The 19423-nt window shown below is 38.7% G+C and overlaps 1 protein-coding gene across 1 annotated transcript in view; it reads left to right on the top strand.

The window, feature by feature from the left end:
• The window catches only part of GALNT18 (polypeptide N-acetylgalactosaminyltransferase 18), a 555510-nt gene extending 537309 nt beyond the window's left edge, over positions 1-18201 (top strand). The window contains exons 10-11 of the mRNA XM_060262088.1: positions 27-191; positions 17757-18201. Of these exons, the coding sequence (XP_060118071.1) occupies positions 27-191; positions 17757-17903 (312 nt within the window). The 3' untranslated portion in view covers positions 17904-18201. The remainder of the gene's footprint in view (positions 1-26; positions 192-17756) is intronic.
• The last annotated feature ends 1222 nt before the right edge of the window (positions 18202-19423 follow it).

The following is a 19423-nucleotide window of genomic DNA, read 5'->3' on the forward strand; positions in this document are numbered from 1 at the left end:
AGACTGTCCTCTGCTTCTTGTTCCAGAATGTTTATTACACAGGTAACCAGCAAATCCGTGTAGGTGTCCTAAGCCCCACCATTGATGATGATGACAACAGATGCCTGGTGGATGTAAACAGCAGACCTCGACTAATCGAATGCAGCTATGCCAAAGCCAAAAGAATGAAGCTTTACTGGCAATTTACTCAGGTACTTCTTTTAAAAAATAATTAGAAGATACAGGGTTGGAGTCTGTGATCTATGTGAGCAAGGACTGCAGGATCTTCCTGGACTTCCTTTTCTCCTGGAGCTTTTTTCTTTTCTTATGAAAAGATCTCAATTTCTGTCACTACTTAAAACAAAGCTGCAGACATATCTTTTTCCTGACTGTAGTAAGAATTTGCTAGAACTATTAGTACTAAAATTGACAGCTTTTTTGCATCAGTGGCATATACTTTACACTAAAATGCCATGAGAACCAAGAACAGCAGCAGTGAGAACAGGTGACAACAAATGGGGGGCAAAGGAAATGAAAAAGGGAATATTTGTTTGGTGTAGTGGTTAAGTGTGCAGACTCTTATCTAGGAGAACCGGGTTGGATTCCCTACTCCTCCAGTTGCAGCTGCTGTAATGGCCTTGGGTTAGCCATAGCTCTCACAAGAGTTTTCCTTCAAATGGCAGTTTCTAGGAGAGCTCTCTCAGCCACACCCACCTCACAGGGTGTCTGTTGTGGAGGAAGAAGATAAAGGAGATTGTAAGCCACTCTGAGACTCTGATTCAGAGAGAAGGGTGAGGTATAAATCTACGGTCTTCTTCTTCCAACAAGCAACTGTTGAGTTTCAAACTAAAATTGATACAGGCATTTTTGAGTCATAATAGTGGGACTATGAAATTTAATAGCATCCCTGTATTGTGGCAGTTTTCATGAGGTTAATTTTTTTTATTAATTTACTTCCCTTATACCCTACCTTTCTCCCCAATGGGAATCCAAATCAGCTTGCACGATTCTCTTCTCCTCCACTGTATCCTCTCAACAACCTTGTGAGGTAGTGTGACAGGCCCAAAGGTACCCAGTGACCTATCATGGAAGAGTGGGGATTGAAACCTGAGTCTCCCAGATCTGTAGTCTGACATGGATTAAAAGAGATCTGTGAAAGCTCTCCTAATTTCTACAGCCAAAGCAGAGAAAAGATGGGGTTTCTTCTTCGCCTCCATATGATAGATTAAGAGGCAAGGGAATAATTAAAGGCATGCTGTTCAGGAAGGATTGTTTTGTTAATACCCAGTGTGATTAAAGTGTTGTTGTTTCAGAACACATAATGTGATGCAAAGTAGGTTTTGCATGCTGTAAGCTACAAGAAAACTAATGAGACTAATCAAGGATTGAGAGAAATTTGTACTTTGTTGCTTACATTTAATCTTGTAAAAGGAATACATTGCTCTAAGCAAATTAAAAGCTGTTTTTAAAAATCTGAAATGGATCAAAAAGTTCTTTTTGCTTTTTTTTGCCAATACTACTTTCATGTTCAGTGATTACATGTACTAAATGCTCAGGTCCATTCAGTACTGACATCTTGACACTGATATCAGTTCAGACTCATAGGGATGTGCAAGAAAAAAAATTGGCTTTTTTTGGATATGGGGTTTTTGGACCCTTAAAAATCCAGTATTGCCTTGAAAACCTGAATTCCAGTATCGGTATTGAATTGGAATTTCAATAAAATTTGGGAATTCTGATTTTTTTTCAACTCTATTATACCCTATGGGGTCATTATAGTCAATGGCAAATCTCCTAGGGTATATTCAGTGGGCTAGGGGGTGGAGGTTTGAAGTAGAGGCACCAAATTTGCAGTGTAGCTGCTGAAGCCTCTCCCCAAAAGAATCCCCAAGTTTCAAAAAGATTGGACCATGGGGGTCCAATTCTATGCACACTCAAAGAAGGTGCCCCCCATCATCCATTGTTTCCAATGGGGGAGAAGCAAAGCAGGCATACAACAAGCCCAGCAAATTCTCCCAGAGAGACTCTGCAACAGAAAGTGAGGTGTGGGAGGGGGCATGTTTGCAAGGCGAGCAGCAGAACCAATACAATGTGCCCTGCAGAACAAGTGCTACTGTGGCAGTGCTAGCACCCAACAGGATGGGCCCCAGTAGGTTGGTATTGGGTTCTACTGCTGGGGACTAGAACATTGCACTAGTTTTGCTGTCCTTGCAGAAATGCCCCCCTCTCACTTCAGAGATTCTCATATCTGACTTTAGTCCTGTTGGGTTTAGGAGAAGAACTGCAGAGATCTCAGTAGGTGCCTGTGGAAGGTGGAGACAGAGAAGTCTTCTTTTCTTTAGAATTAGAAGAACTTTAATTTTATTTATTATTATTTAATTTTTATTGTCTCACTTCTCTTGTATTATGGAGCTTAATGTAAAGCAGATATAGTTCCCAGTAGGTTTCACATTGAAGCACTGATCATACCCAGAACTTAACTATTGTTGCTATACTGTATATTTTTCCTCCCTATCCTAACACCTAGAAGAATCAATAAGAAAACATATGAGCATTGAACATTACTGGAAACAGCGCAAATATTGTCAGTGGGAGTAAATTTGTTGTTGTTTTGGTAAAATGTTGGCAAAATTATTTTAAAATTATTCAGCTCAGTCTGAAAAGTTGAATGATAATGAAATCCACAATTCCAAATCACTGGAGGCTGATCATTTAATAAACAACTTGGTTTTATAGGTCTGAATCTTTCTTTGCCACTATGACTTCTTAATATTTTCCTCATATAGAATTTTCCACTGCAAAGAACATTTATATTATATACTAGATGTTATATAGTATATCCTTGTATGGATCTATCTAGTTCAGAATTGCCTACCCTATGTCTCATGAATATAAATGTGTTTTTCAACATCTACTACTTGAAATCCTTAAACTAAGGGTGCTAGGGAACTGAGATAGACTCACAAGTACCTTTATTAATGACAAAGTGATCCAGGACAAAACTTGGGTCGTTTTGTTAGAATCTTAACTTTGAGAGAAGTGGGCAAATTTTATCCTCTGGTAAGATCCTCCTGTCTAAATTGAATGTCAGTAGAATGACATAAATATATGAAAATGTCCCAAAAAGTGTGTCCCATATAAAATAGCCAGTTTGGTGTAGTGGTTAAGTGTAGTGGTTAAGTGAGAGGACTCTTATCTGGGAGAACCAGGTTTGATTCCCCACTCCACATGCAACTGCTGGAGTCACCTTGGGTCAGTCATAACTCCCTCAGAGCTGTTCTGTTCGAGAGCAGTTCTTGGAGAGCTCTCTCAGCCCCACCTACCTCACAGAGTGTCTGTTGTCAGGAGGGGAAGGGAAAGGAGATTGTAAGCCACTCTGAGACTCCTTTGGGTAGCGAAGGGTAAGGTATAAATTCAATCTCTTCTTCATTTTAAAATTTGCACAAGTTCTACAGTTCATAATAATAATAATAATATTTAATTTATATTCCGCCCTCCCCGCCGTAGCAGGTTCAGGGCGGCTCACAGCATAAAAGCTTCGACAATCACAATACATATAATAGATCATTAATACATATTATAAATCATACATTAAAATCATATATTAAAAATCAAAACATTAAAACCATTTAAATTGGTTGGGAGCGAAAATCTTGATGTTACACATTTTACAGTTTTTCCATGGCGACGGTATTTTTCTACAGTAGATTCCTTCTTAAGTATAGGCCAGCTGGAAAAGAGTAGTCTTGCAGGCCCTGCGGAACTGGGCAAGGCTCCGCAAGGCCCACACCTCCTCTGGCAATTGGTTCCACCAGTGGGGGGGCTACAATCGAGAAGGCCCTATCTCTGGTGACTTTCAGTTTGGCCTCTCTCGGCCCGGGGATTACCAATAGATTTTGCAAGCCAGATCATAGTACCCTCTGGGGAATATATGGGGAGAGATGGTCCCTAAGGTAGGCAGGTTCTTGGCCATATAGGGCTTTAAAGGTAATAACCAGCACCTTGTAGCGAATCAGGTACACTATTGGCAGCCAGTACAGTTCCTGCAGCCCCGGCTGTATGTGCTCCCATCTAGGGAGCCTGGCCACTGTGTTCTGCACTAGCTGTAGTTTCTGGGTTTGGCACAGGGGCAGCCCCATGTAGAGGGCATTACAGTAGTCCAACCTCAAGGTGACTGTTGCATGGACCACTGTTGCCAGGTCATCGCAGTCCAGGAAGGGGACCAACTGCTTCGCTTGCCTAAGATGAAAAAAAGCGGATTTAGCAGTGGGTGCTATCTGGGCCTCCATTGAAAGGGCCAGCTCCAGTAGCACCCCCAAGCTCTTGACCTTGAGCGCCGTTTTCAATGGCGCACCGTCAAACGCTGGTAGGGGGATTTCCTTTCCCAGATCACCCCGACTCAGGCAAAGGACCTTTGTCTTCACTGGATTCAGCTTCAACCTACTCAGCCTGAGCCACTGTGCCACAGCCTGCAGCGCCACATCTAGATTTTCTGAGACACAGTCAGGCCGGGTGTCCATTAGTAGACAGAGCTGGGTGTCATCAGCATATTGGTGACAACACAACCCATACCCCCGGGCAATCTGGGCAAGGGGGCGCATGTAGGTGTTGAACAACATCAGGGAGAGCACCACCTCCTGTGGCACCCCACAATTAAGCGGGTTCCCTCAGGACAGGTCTCCCCCGATCACATTTGTCCCCCACCATCAAGGAAAGAGGAAAGCCATTGCAAGGCCAACCCCTGAATCCCCGCATCGGCGAGGTGGCAGGTCAGTAGCCGATGGTCGACAGTATTGAACGCAGCCAATAGGTCTAACAACATCAGTACCGCCGAGCCACCTTGATCCAGATGCCACTGGAGGTCATCCACCAGGGCGACCAGCACTGTCTCCGTCCCATGACCTGGGCGAAAGCCAGATTTGGTGGGTGTCTTGAACGGAAGCGTCATCCAGAAACCCCTGTAACTGTAGTGCCACTGCCCTCTCAATAATTTTACCCAGGAAGCGTAAATTCGAGACAGGCTGGAAGTTTGCCAATTTGGCCGGATCTGATGTAACTTTTTTCAAGACGGACCACAGCCTCTTTAAAAGGCATTGGAAAAAGCCCCTCCGAGAGGGATCTATTTACAGTGTCGTATATAGGACATCTGAGCTCCCTCTGGCAAGCTTTAATTAGCCAGGAAGAGCAAGGGTCCAAATCGCAAGACACTTACCTGCTTCCACTTTCTCATTTCATTGTGCATGGTGATAGAATGCTCTGCCCTTGAACCCTTAATTGCTCACCTCTTGTTTGAAGTATGAAATTTAATTGCCCATATAATCAATGTAACTTCCATCCATCTATGCATTTTACTGGTGAGCATAAAATTATCCAACCCTTTTAAAATCCCAGTGCCCCAGTGGAATCAGCTGGCTCAGTATACTTAATAATATTTTGGTTTTTGTAAATGTAATGCTCTATAACTTTATCAAGTAGCGGAGAACACCCTCTAATTTCAGTGTGTCTCCATACCTGCTTGCATTGTGGCCTCTTCCTTTTTCCTTTCCAATGAATATAGCTTTCTTTTCTCAGGCTTGCTCTCTCTTTCTTTGCATATCTCTAATGTTATGTCAAACTTTAACCTCACTTGTCTTTTCAGCTTCTTACAGATGTTAATAAAAATGTAAAATGGAATACAAGGAAGCCTAAGCAAACAAAACGTATTAAAACGTACAATGCAGTTTTAACATTAAGTCAACCTAGTTACATTAGACTTCTTGTTGCTTAATACTTTGGCATCCTGAACCTTGTTGTAGAAGAACTAACTGACCCAGAAGGTAGTTCTAGGAGAGCATCCTGTATGTATACTATTATATTGTCATTAGCCACCAGTGGTGTTTGAGGCATGCTATTGGACTGTTGACATAAGGTGGAAGGTTTTGTTCCCAAACAATTCAGCAATTATTCACAATATTGACTTTTCCTGCCTGAAACTGGGTTAGTTGACAAAAATTGGAACATTGTGTTCCAAAACAGGTTGGTGAATGTAAACATTTAAATTCTTAGGTCAGAGTGGCAATATACTGTAGGAGATCAATAATAGAAATGGCATCAGGGTTCAAGGAGGCCCAAAGGAAAAGAGATAATCGAGAAAATAGAGCCACAACTCCATCACCTAGCCTTCCCCCTGGCCCAGGGAAGTTTACTGCTGTAACTATGCAGGAAGACATGAAAGAAAAGCAAAATACTCTCCTGACAGCCATAGCACAACTGACTGGCAAGGTAAACAACATAGGAGATCAAATGGCTGAAGTCAAACAAGAACTCTAGGAGAATAGAAAGCAAACAGCAAAGACTGACAAGGCATTGAAAGCCCTAGATGTCCAAATGGTGGGGGGGAAAATCATAAAGCATATGATAGATTTCTTCATCTAGAAATGGATAGAGCAGCCTATATGTTGTTGCTTCAAAATGTTCCAGAAGACAAGTGAAGCTCTTTCAGAAATTTTACAAGTGACACCTGAGAAAACGGAAGAAGAGATTGATCAAGTTAAGCGTGTACCATCAAGTTTTACAAGGAGGAACGAATTGCCTAGCAAAATTCATGTGAAACTTTCAAGGAATAAAACTAGAGATAACACCTTGAGACAAGCAAGAGATGTCTAAGCCAGTGGTGATAGCAGGAAACACGGTGAAAATTTTGAAAGAGGTGCCATGGCCAGTTAGACAGAAGAGAAGAGAATACCAAGCCTTAACAAATTTCCTAAGAGGAAGAGAAATACCGTATACAACATGGTTAATGCCAGAAGGTCTATTTTTTTACGTATAAAGATAAAAGATACAGGATTAACTCAATTTTCAAAGCTAAAAATGGAGAAATTTGAGAAGAAAGAGGGTAGGAAAAAGAAGGAAGACGAAGAAGAGGAAACCTCAGATGAAGAAGATCAAAGTGGAGCAAAGAAATACTGAACTCAGCTGCAGACTAAAAAAGATAAATAAGATAGTGATAAGAAAAATCCATAGCGTCAATAGTCTCTATTAATGTGAATGGACTTAACTCTCCTATAAAAAGGAGAAAGATTTTTAAATATTTAGCAAAATTGGAGGCTGATATAATTTGTTTACAAAAAACTCACATATTGACAAAGGATCAACATTTGCTGAGAAACAAAAAAAACCTATTTGTAGCAGCAGACTCAAAAAGAAAAGGAGCCTGGCAACTTATGTAAAGGATAAATTTAACCCACAACTACGGTTTGTGTCAGAAGATGGAAGAATTTTATTAGTAGAAATTACTATGGAAAGTAAAAAAAAATTGCTAGCAAATATCTATGCACCGAATGACCATCAGGAATTTTTTTTTAATGACTTACACCTTAAGCTAACAAACTTAGATTAGAATATTGTCTAATAGGAGATTTCAATGCAGTTTTTGATAGACAACTGGATAAAGAGTCACATAAGCATACTAAAGCTAAAGGACTACAATTACCAACAAGTTTTCTTAAATTAGCCGAAGAGCTGGATCTAGTGGATGCATGGATGACAAGGTATCCAAAATCAAGAACTTTTACGTACTATTTATCTAATCATCAGTCTTGGTCAAGAATTGATATGTTCTGGTTATCTATGAATCTGATGAAAGAATTAGTAGAGGGACTTCCGGTTTCGGCAACGTGAGGTTGAAAGTGGCTCGGACTGACGCATCCCGAGCCGCTTTCAAATCAGCACCTTTGAGGAGTCACCCCTGAAGGGCAACACGACTCTGAGACTCAGGGAGGGTCTCAGAAGGCAGGAGGACTGAGCGGTAGATCGGGGATACCAGCAGGGGCAGCTGCTCCCCGATCCCACTTTCTTCTAGCCTCATCGTACCGATCGCCATTTTAAATGGCAAGAGGGTTAGCCACCGGCTTCTTTTTTTTCTCTACACTCTACATTCTGGATCTTCAAACTCTATATTTTCAAGACAAAGGACATTGATCTTCTTATCACTGTAAGTGTTTTTTCCCCATACTTCTGTTTGGATTGGTAGCATGTAGCAGGCAAAAGGAGAATCAGGAGCAGATTTCAAGTAAGGTAAGAGACTGAGAAGCGGGGGGGGGGGGGGGGGCTCTCCCTCTTTCTTTTTCAAGGCTTGTAAAAGTCTGCCTAACCTGATACACTGAAAATACCTGCAATAAGAGATTTCATCAACGTGTAGTGGATGGCTGAATTTAGTGGGCTTGTCTTTAACCTCCTTTGGGGGATGAAAATGCTTTGGTTTTTGGGAAGATGTATGCTGACAAGTGCACATAGATGTAAAAGCTGGTTGGCTTAAATACTTTGAAGTTCAAGTGGAAGTACTCTGACTGAATTTGCAAATACTTTAAGGAACTATTAAAAGTTGGTGGGTACTTGATATTGAGCTATAAGACATGGCAGGATCTCTGGCTCTAAGAAGAACATTCTTCATTTTTTTTCTCACTTTGTAAAGTTTTAAAGTGGATACCTACCTATTTTTGTGGATGTTATGGATATAACCATTTTAACTTGGTATTTTTCTTTTTTTGCCTCTTGTACATCTGTGGTTGGATTATTTTTTGATAGGGTTCTAAAAAGACTTTTGGCTTGGAATTTCTTTTTTTATATATACCTGTATTTTTTTTCATCATTATTTTTGGGTTTGTTGGTTTTCTTTTCCCTTTTGCCTGGATTATTGGTCTATTGTTTGATTTTGGTTCTCATTCTCGGATTACAAATAGGGTATTCAGCCCTGGGTTACAGATTTACATTTTGTTGTCTCTGTACTTGGAATCTAGTGGGAAGACATGATTTTGGATTACAATTGAATTAGTTTTGCTACAAGATTCACAAAAGGGAATGGCTGCTATTCTACTGAAGGGAACAGAATTGTTTTTCCCTATGGACTATCTAGTGTGGTGAACTGAAAAGTGGTGTTTATTATTATTTTTAGTATTGTTTTGGCTAACACAAACTGTTGATAGAAGCTAGAAGGTTATTTTCATTTTTGAACTGTTTCATAACAAGGGCATTCCTTGGTGGAGTTTATCTTATCTGGTATAAACAAGAACATACAGTTTCAAAACAAACCTGGAAGAGGTGTTATTGGATTTGTGGTTGTGAGGCTGTTTATTTTAACAAGAATGAGTGGTCCCAAAGAAACTGTTAAAAAAAAGACAACAAGGAAGGAAAACAAACACTTCCTTCACCTAATCCTTCACCTGGCCCAAACAAATTTAAAACCATGCAAGGAGATATGAAAGAAATTCAAACTGCTTTAATGTCTGCTATAGTACAGTTGACAAGCAAAGTAGATAAGATTGGTGAACAGATGGCAGAGATCAAAAAAGAACTCTTGGAGAACAGCAGACAGACAGCTGAGATTAATAAGGCTCATAAAGTACTAGATGGTCAGGTGACAGAGAATATTCAAAAGGTGGAACATCTGGAAAAAGAACAGAGTATACGAGATTCTAGACTCTTGCAATTGGAAGTCGATAGAGCTGCATATATGCTGAGGTTTCAAAACATACCAGAAGAGAAAAATTAAGACTTACAGAAAATTTTAAGTGAAGCCTTGGCTGAAATTTTACAGGTGATTCCAGAGAGGATGGAAGAAGAATTTGACCAAGTTAGACAGGTACCATTGAGCTATACAAGACAAAACAAACTGCCTAGTGAAGTTCATTTGAGATTTACAAAGAAGAGGACCAAAGATGACATTTTAAAACAAGTAAGAGAGAGACCTATGATGATAGCTGGAAATATGGTGAAAATTCTGAGAGAGGCTCCCTGGCCTGTGAGACAAAAGAGGAGAGAATATCAAGCGTTAACAGATTTTCTGAGAAGAAAAGAAATACCTTATATGTGGCTAATGCCAGAGGGCCTTCTTTTAACATATCAGGAGAACAGATACAAAATTAACTCCATCTTCAAAGCTCAGAATTTCTTGGAAGGAATGAAGAAAAAAAGCAAAGAAAAGAAAGATGAAGAGGAGGAGGAGGAGGGAGAAGGCTCTGGTGAAGAAAATCCAAATGAACCACAGTGATACCATACAAGACAACACCCTCCAAAAAATAAGAAAGATAATGATAATCCAAACCTATAATGCCTTCAATAGCTTCAATTAATGTGGATGGACTTAATTCTCTTACTAAAAGGAGGAAGACATTTAGATATTTGGCAAAATTGGAAATGGACATAATTTGTTTACAAGAAACTCATATTCTAACGAAAGATCGATATTTTTTTGAAAAATAAAAAACTGGGCAATTTATTCACAGCAACAGACAACTATAAGAAGAAGAAACGGGGAGTGGCAACATATATTAAAGAGAAATTTAATCCACAATTGCAGTTTGCTTCTGAAGATGGAAGAATTCTATTGGTTGAAATTACAGTGGACAATAAAAAGATTTTACTTGTAAATATTTATGCTCCAAATGAACACCAAGAGAATTTTTTTTCAAGATTTGCATTCTAAATTATCAAATTTGGAGTATGCAGAATGCTGTTTAATAGGGGACTTTAATGCAGTCTTTGATAGACAACTGGATAAAAAAATGCATAAACAGGTGAAAAGCAAAGGTCTTCAGTTACCAACAAGCTTTTGGAAATCAGCAGAAGAAATGGATTTGGTAGATGTATGGAGAACAAGATATCCCAATTCCAAAGACTCTACATACTATATCTCCAGTCACCAAACCTGGTCAAGAATTGACATGAGCTGGCTTTCGGCAAGTTTGATTAAAGATCTAGTTGACACAGAAATTCAAACAAAAGTTATTTCAGATCATAACCCTGTAATGGTGAAGCTAAAAGGTCTACGGAAGAGACAATTTTGGAAATTAAAAACTTCAATTTTGAAAGATAAGGACTTTCTTAAAGAATCTAAGGCTGAAATGGAATATTTTTTTAAACAAAATATAATACAAGAAGTAAAGATGCAAGTAGTTTGGGACACTGCTAAAGCTTATTATAGGGGCCTTGCAATTAGATATAGTAGCAAGAAAAAGAAAGAAAGAACTGAAAATTTTCAAAACCTACTGTCACAAGCTAAAGAAGCTGAAAAGAATCTTAAAAAACAACCAACAAAATGTGAATTTCAAAAAAAGTAAAAGAAATGCAACATAAATTGAATTTAATTTTTATGGAAGAGATGGAGATTAAATTGAGGTATACCAGACAAAAAATTTTTGAACATGCCAACAAACCTGGATGAGAAAAGAGAAGACCAAAAGAATAATTATGATGTTGAAAAATGAGTGCAATAAAGAGAAAAACCAAAAGCAAGAAATATGTCAAATTGTGGAGCCGTTTTATAAAAAAATTATATGAAGACAAACAAGTTCAGAAAACGGAGTTAGAAGAATATATTAATCAAAATAATCTCAACAAATTTACAGAAGAACAGCAAAAAAATTTAAATAAGCCAATAACAATAAGGGAACTTGGAGAGGCAATAACATCTCAAAAGAATGGCAAAACTCCTGGGCCAGATGCTTACCTGCAGAATTTTACAAAGCTTATGAAGAGTCTTCGCTCTTACCATTTAAGTGTCTCATTGAAAAGATTCAAGATCAAGGTCAAATACCAGCTTCATGGCAAAAAGCTACAATATCTTTGATCCCAAAAGAAAATACTGATTTAAAAGATATCAAAAACTATAGTCCAATTTCCCTTTTAAATGTGAATTATAAAATTTTTGCTGCAATATTGGCACAACGTTTGAAGAAAGTTTTACAATTTATAATACCCCATGATCAAGCAGGATTTCTTCCTAAAAGATACTTGAAAGACAATGTCAGAACAGTTTGTAATATTTTGGAATATTATGAGAGTCATCCAGAGAAGCAATTGGCTTTAATTTGTTTAGATGCTGAGAAGGCCTTTGGTAATGTTCATTGGTATTTTGTGTTACAACAATTGAAAGGTATGGAGTGCGGTGAAAAATTTTTGAGAGTAGTAGAAGCAATATATTTCTCACAAAATGCAAGGGTGACAGTGAATGGTGAACTAACTTTTTGAAAATCAAGAATTAGTAGAGACTGAAATTCAAACAAGAGTGATATCAAATCATAATCCAGTAACTATAAAATTTAAGGGAACTCAAGTGAAAAGAAGCTGTAAATTAAATACCCAAATTCTAAAAGATAAAAATTTTCTTCAAGAAACTAAGGTAGAAATGGAATCTTGTTTCAAACAGAACATAACTCAAGATGTGAAGATACAAGTGGTATGGTATACAGCCAAAGCATACTTTAGGGAGTTGGCAATCAGATTTAATGCCAAGAAGAAGAAAGAAACAGCTGAAAACTTCCAAAATTTAATAACGCAAGCAGAAAAAGCGGAAAAGGACTTAAAACCTACAAAACAGGAGTTTCAAAATAAATTTTAAAAAATACATCAACTTAATCTGTTACTTATGGAAGAAGTGGGGAAAAAACTAAAATTTGCCAGACAAAATTATTTTGAATATGCCAATAAACCGGGAAGATGGCTGGCATATAGACTGTGAAAAGAAAGTGCCAAAAGAGTAATAACGGCACTGAGGAATGAAAATAACAAAGGGAAATTTCAAAGACAGAAGATATATCAAATTGTGGAACAATTCTATAAAAGGCTATATGAAACCAAACAGATTCAAAAGGAAGATCTAGAAAATTATTTTAAGCAAAATAATCTTGACAAATTTACAGATGAACAACGGAAAACTTTAAATGAACTGATGATAAGGGAAGTGGGAGAGGCAATAGCATCTCAAAAGAATAGTAAATCGCCCAGCCCAGATGGTTTACCCACAGAATTTTATAAAGCCTTTAAAGACTGTCTACTGATTCCATTTAAACATCTTATAGAAACGATCCAAAATGCAGCTGCAATACCAAGTTCATGGCAAGAAGCTACAATATCTTTAATCCCAAAAGAGGGCACAGATCTGAAAGATATAAAAAACTTTAGGCCAATTTCCCTTTTGAATGTGGACTATAAAATTTTTGCTTCGATACTGGCACAATGTCTGAAGAAAGTTTTGTCAGCCATTATACATCAGGACCAGGCAGGATTCTTCCCTAGAAGATATTTGAAAGACAATGTTAGATCAATATGCAATAATAGAATATTATGAGAACCATCCAGGGAAACAATTGGCTCTAATCTGCTTAGATGCAGAGAAGGCCTTTGATAATGTGCACTGGCAGTTTATGTTACAACAACTGAAGGGTATGGAATGTGGTGAGAACTTTCTGAGGATTATACGATTGATATACTCTTCTCAAAGTGCAAAGGTGATGGTGAATGGCAAACTATCAGAACCAATTACTATCCAGAAGGGCACAAGACAAGGTTGCCCATTATCACTACTCCTCTTTATTCTATGCTTGGAGATACTGAATAATCAAATAAGAGAAGATTCAAACATCAAGGGTGCATTGCTCAAGGGTTAACAACACAAATTGAGGGCTTTTGCGGATGATTTGGTCTTTATACTAGAGCAACCATTGGACTCAATTGACTACTTGATAAATAAGATCAATCAATGTGGCTATTGGGCAGGACTGAAGATAAACTATGGGAAAACAAAATTTTTGGCTAAGAACATGACAACAGAACAAATTTATCTTTTTCAACAAAAATCAGGATTCTCCTATGAGAAGAAAGTGAAATACTTGGGCATCTGCATTTCAAATAAATGTAGTAACTTAAAGACAGACAATTATGACAAATTACTTAAAGAGATTAAAAAGGACTTGGAAAAATGGCAAGACTTGAAGATATCACTAATGGGAAGAATAGCCTCGATAAAAATGAATATCTTGTCAAGATTGCTATTCTTATTTCAAACTATTCCGGTGCTCTTAACTAATGCATTCTTTCAAGAATTGAATAAGATGGTCTCTGTGTATATTTGGCGGAGGAGAAAACCAATAATTAAATTAAAAGCTTTGCAAGACTCTAAAACAAGAGCAGGCCTGGGTCTTCCAGATTGGCAACTGTATTACAAAGCTTCAGTGCTGTCCTGGATGAGAGATTGGGTATTACTGAAGGACAGGAGACAGCTATCTTTAGAGGGACATGACCTCACCTTGGGCTGGCATGCATATCTATGGTATCAAAGATTAGGACACTCTTATTTTAAAAATCACTGGTTATGGAAATCGCTTTGTCATACATGGACATGGTTAAAACCGAGAATCTATCAAAAAACTCCAAGATGGGTGTCTCCAGTTGAAGCGTTTACACCGCCAAATCTTATAAAACCTAATCAGAGTTATAAGTATGAAGAATTATTGAAACAAGACAACTGCCTGAAGTCCAAGGAAGAACTAGAGGGTATGGATATTAATATGAGTTGGTGGCTGAGAACACAAATAGAGTCTAGATATGCCAAAGACAAGATAATAGGTTTTAATACTGACCAATATCCGTTTAATAATTTTTTGGGGTCCTCAGGAGAAACTGATTTCGAAATTATATACTCTTCTCAAAGTGCAAAGGTGATGGTGAATGGCAAACTATCAGAACCAATTACTATCCAGAAGGGCACAAGACAAGGTTGCCCATTATCACTACTCCTCTTTATTCTATGCTTGGAGATACTGAATAATCAAATAAGAGAAGATTACAGCAGTCAACCAGATTCTGTTATGTAAATAATATGATCATTCCTTCTTTCTTCCTCCTCCATACAAATGGGTATTAAATGTCCAGGCGTCAATCCAATAGACTGATTTGTAATAAACAGAATGGCAGCATGGATGTGAGTAGAGTGTGGTTAAAATAATCTAATAGTCTAACATGAATTTGTTCAGTTTGTTATGCATGCCATGCACAGTTGTACCCCCTCATTCTTTATAAATAATGTGTGTGAAACTTATGCTTTTCATCTCCTTTTATCTCTTTCATCTACATAGCAGCTTTTGTCTTAATAGTGAATAATACTTCAAACCCAACCTTGAGAATTTGACTTCTATTCAATAGAAAAGGAAAGGGGGAAAGACATACTTCCCCTTTTCCTCCATTTGAGGGGGTAAAGTGAGAGATTAAAATTAATAGAATTAATTTATCAGAGTCACAAATCCTAGCAAGGTATTACATTTGGACAACAATGTCAGGGTAAGATTAATGGCTGTTTTACTCATTAAGACGCTCAGTCTCTTCCTTTGCTACAGGAGCCATTCATAGCCTTTTCTGTCTGCTCATATAACAAGAAAATACATAACCTTGAAAGTCAGCTATAATTTGCATTCAAGGAGAAGGAAAAATAGTCATTTTCTAGTTTTATTAGTGGTGTAGTAATGAAAGTTCTAAGAGTTTCCATTAATGGATGTGATTGTTATCAAATTATAGCTTATAAATTCACCTGCTAATTGTAATTGTTATACCTCTGTTCATATTTTATGGGCCTTGATTGTAAATTAAACCAGAATTCTTGCCTGATAGAGTTGTGATACTATCTTGGTAATTGTTTACTCACACTATTCAGATTAGAAGAGTTGCACATTGTCACTGAATGAGGTGCCAAAATCTCTTCTGTGCTACATAAATGCTTTATATACTATGTCCAAGTGGTTTTCCTTTGTCATCCTCACTCTGGATTGGCAGTCTCCAATCTTGCCCATCTAATGTAGTCCAGTAACAACATTTGGCACAGAACTGTCTAGTTTCTCCCAGCTTTGTCTGCTCTCTGCTGTGCTGCAATTTAGATCTCAACCCACTAGTGTAAAAGTAGAAACAGCAACCTTGCCCTGTTTCCAAGCAGGTTGTTGGAAATAGATCAGATAAACATGACATTGACTAACTTGCAAGTATTTAACTCTTAGCCAATTTCCCTGTTCCTCCAAGTGCACATTGTATGCATTTTGCTGATTTTAACGCTGATGCTGCTTAGTGTTTAAGGCTTATTGTTATGTGTAATAGTGGCTGGTATTTTAAAATTAGATTGTTTTCTTTATATTTGTTCAGTTTCTAATTTTGTTGAGCACCATGTGTACCTGTTTTGGAATAAGGTAAAGTAGATTTTTTTCACAAAAACACATTAGTAGTTTTTAAGTCCCCTGCAAGTCTCACCTTCTGGGATCCTGTAACTTCCCAGGAGCTTGTGGTGCCCTATTTCTCCTCTGTTTAATTTTTTGTTTTATTTAGAATTCCCTTTACTGATCATTCTTCTTGCAGCATGCTCAGGTCATTTTAGGATGCTTTTTCTTTGGTTAAATTTCAAAGTCATGTTTTTCTGAATACAGGGGAATCTCCTGAATCTGTAGAAACCCCAGGCTTCCCCATGCATGGTCTGGTTTTGCTATTTGACAGCTAGAGCACTTTATTGTTATATGTAATGAAGAAATAGATGTAGACAAGTTATGCAAAGCTAGGTTACAAATTTAATTTGGCATTAAAAAGGTTACAATCCCTCTGAAAACACAGAAGTGAGTGACTTGTAATGATTTATTGATTTTCGAAGGGTTTCAGAACAATAAGCACGGTATCCTACCCCCACTTTATCCTAGGGTTGCCAAGTCCAATTCAAGAAATATCTGGGGACTTTGGGGGTGGAGCCAGGAGACATTGGAAGCGGAGCCAGGAACAAAGGTGTAACAAGCATAATTGAACTCCAAGAGAGTTCTGGCCATCACATTTAAAGGGACAGCACACCTTTTAAAATGTCTTCCTTCCATAGGAAATAATGGATAGGGGCACCTTCTTTTGGGGCTCATAGAATTGGACCCCCTGGTCCAATCGTTTTGAAACTTGGGGGTACTTTGGGGAGTGGCACTAGATACTATATTGAAAATTTGGTGACTCTACCTCAAAAAACAGCTCCCCCAGAGCCCCCGAAACCTCCAGAACAATTCCCCATTATACCCTATGAGACTCGATCTCCACATAGGGAATAATGAAGATGTTTCCCTCTCCCCCCCCCCCCCCACCCATTTCTGGCGAGTCTGAAGCAGGGGATTGGCCTCTTTACTCACCAGTTGCTGCCAGCTTCTTCACAGCAACACAGACACACCATCTCAAATTGAAGCCCTTCAAGTCAAGCCTCTGGGGGTGCAAAGGCACATGGTCCTTTGCAGGCGGGGCTTCCCCCCCACACCAGCCAGCTGACTGGGGGCAGGAAGCAGCCTGGGAAAATGGAAGAGCTGCTGTGATCGGGGCTGGGTGGGAAGGGCAAGGAGAAGCTGCTGGGATCAGGGCTGGGTGGGAAGGGCCGCCATCCCCCCCCCCCGCTTTCCAGATTTTTGGCAAGCGGGGGGAGGAGGAGGCTCCAAATCGGGGGTCCCCCACCCAGGCGGGGGATTTGGGAAACCTACTTTATCCTCACAGCAAGATTACAGTTCTGAGATCAGACTCTGTAAGAACGCACACAAGTTCCCTAGGGGTGTGCATCCTGAGGCTTTTGAACAGGGCCGTCTAACAGGGCAGTTGAGTTTGGAATTGGTTCAAGAGGCAAAAAGGAGTAAGCATATGACTGTTCACTTGAGGTTGTGTGTTTTCTGACTATTTGGGAATGTGTCTATTTGAAAATCTTTTTTGAGCTATTTGGGATATATCTTTTTGAAAATTTCCCCACATGTGGTCCTGCTGGAAGGAGCATTTTCTGAGTAAAGTGAGCCCGCTGACTGCTATTGTCTAACTCCTAAGGATGGAGCCACAAGTAATTACATACTGGGTGACTTCAACTATCTCACTTATTCTAATGGTTCCACATAAAGCAACAATTTATCTGAAATCTCATGAGCTGAGGAACAAAGAATGACTTTTGACGCAATATTTTTCCCCCTCTTTTTCTGTTTTTAAAGGGAGGCCCAATCCAAAACAGAAAATCCAAACGCTGCTTGGAGCTTCAGGAAAACAACGATAATGAATTTGGATTTCAACTCGTTCTACAGAAATGTTCTGGCCAGCGTTGGTCTATCACAAACATCTTGAAAAGCTTGCCATCGTAATACAAGCTCCGAAAAGTGTTCTACTCAATCCTCTTGCTACTGTGTAGCAATTATTCGCATTGTCGCCTGCTGTACTGTATTTCCCCTCCCCCTAAAATCTTTTTTTGTGCGAGTGTGTGGGTGTTGGATTTGTGGGCTGAAAACAGAGATTTTTATTTCATAATGACATTTTCATGGCATTTATAGAGAGATGCTGAATGACAGGTGGTGGGAATATATCTTAAAATATTTTGCAACTGTAAATAGGAAACAAATGGAGAATATTTATAACTGAGATTAAAATTTTATTGATAAAAAACACAGCATAATTTTTGTTTGATGAGTATGTTGTAGGCCAAATCCAAGACACCTATGTGACTTGTGAAAGCCTGTATCTGCCATTATTCTGTCTCTTGGTTTTATACTTAGGCATAATGCTGTAGCCTTTACAAACCATGACTCAGACCACCCTCCCCACCCCCACCATCCAGGCACTGAATATATTTTAAATATATGCAGCACTGTCATTATAAGATCAGGGATACTTCAGCTCTTTCAAAGTGGCTCCTGTATATTACACACTCATCTACAGGTGTATTATGCTGTATCCAAAAAACATCAGCATTCTTTTGCTAACTTTCAAGTAGAGCCTGGAATTCTTTCAGAATTACAACTGATCTCTAGACTACAGAGATTAGTTTCCCTGGAGAAAATGGCATCTTCAGAAGGCAGACTCTACTACAGCATCATAATGCCACATAACTCACTCCTTTCCCTAAACTTTGTCCTCCCCAGGATCTACCTCCAGATCTTCAGGAATTTCCCAAGCCAGAGTGGTAAGGATAGGATCCTTCCAACCACCAACACTATAATAGAATTCAAGTGTGTGGGCAGGTTAACATCTGAGACAAATTGTACCTGGTTTGCTTTTCTTTGTTCTGGATTTCACTGCATGCACTGCAGTAGGACCTAAGGGATGTAATTTACCCAAGAGATGTCTTCATATGGGCATGAAATTCCACAAAGAAGCCATTATTGCTGTAACAGTAGTCTCAGTTTGAAATGTAAAAAATGTAACGTAATTTTTACAACACTTTGGTGAGTTGGGAAGATGGCATACCCTTCTTTAGAAAGAGGCCCACATGACCTAAGCCTAATTTCCCAGCACCAAACTAAGAAATTTATAATAAGAGATGGTCTCCAGGTGCCAGTCAAACTGATGCAATGTTTCTTCACCTCTTCAGTTACAGAGAATGCTGCTTCTTGTTAAACAAGCCATAAAATATGCCTGCAGCCTTCAGTGATAAGTTTTTATTATGATTGAAAAGCTAATGTATGAAACCTCAGCACTTCAGGGAGGAACTGAAAAAATAGGCTGTTCTCCATGCAAAATGCTACTTCTCCACTTAGGTGGCAAGAGTTTCATTAGTGTTAATGATACAGACTTGGAAACGCCCCCATGATCACAACTTGTACGTACTCTGGGCAAAAGAAGTATTTGCTAGAGATTTATTATTCCGTAATTCACTTCCAAATTCAAC

Source organism: Heteronotia binoei, chromosome 21, assembly GCF_032191835.1.
Source record: "Heteronotia binoei isolate CCM8104 ecotype False Entrance Well chromosome 21, APGP_CSIRO_Hbin_v1, whole genome shotgun sequence".
In the NCBI taxonomy this organism is placed as follows: domain Eukaryota; kingdom Metazoa; phylum Chordata; class Lepidosauria; order Squamata; family Gekkonidae; genus Heteronotia; species Heteronotia binoei.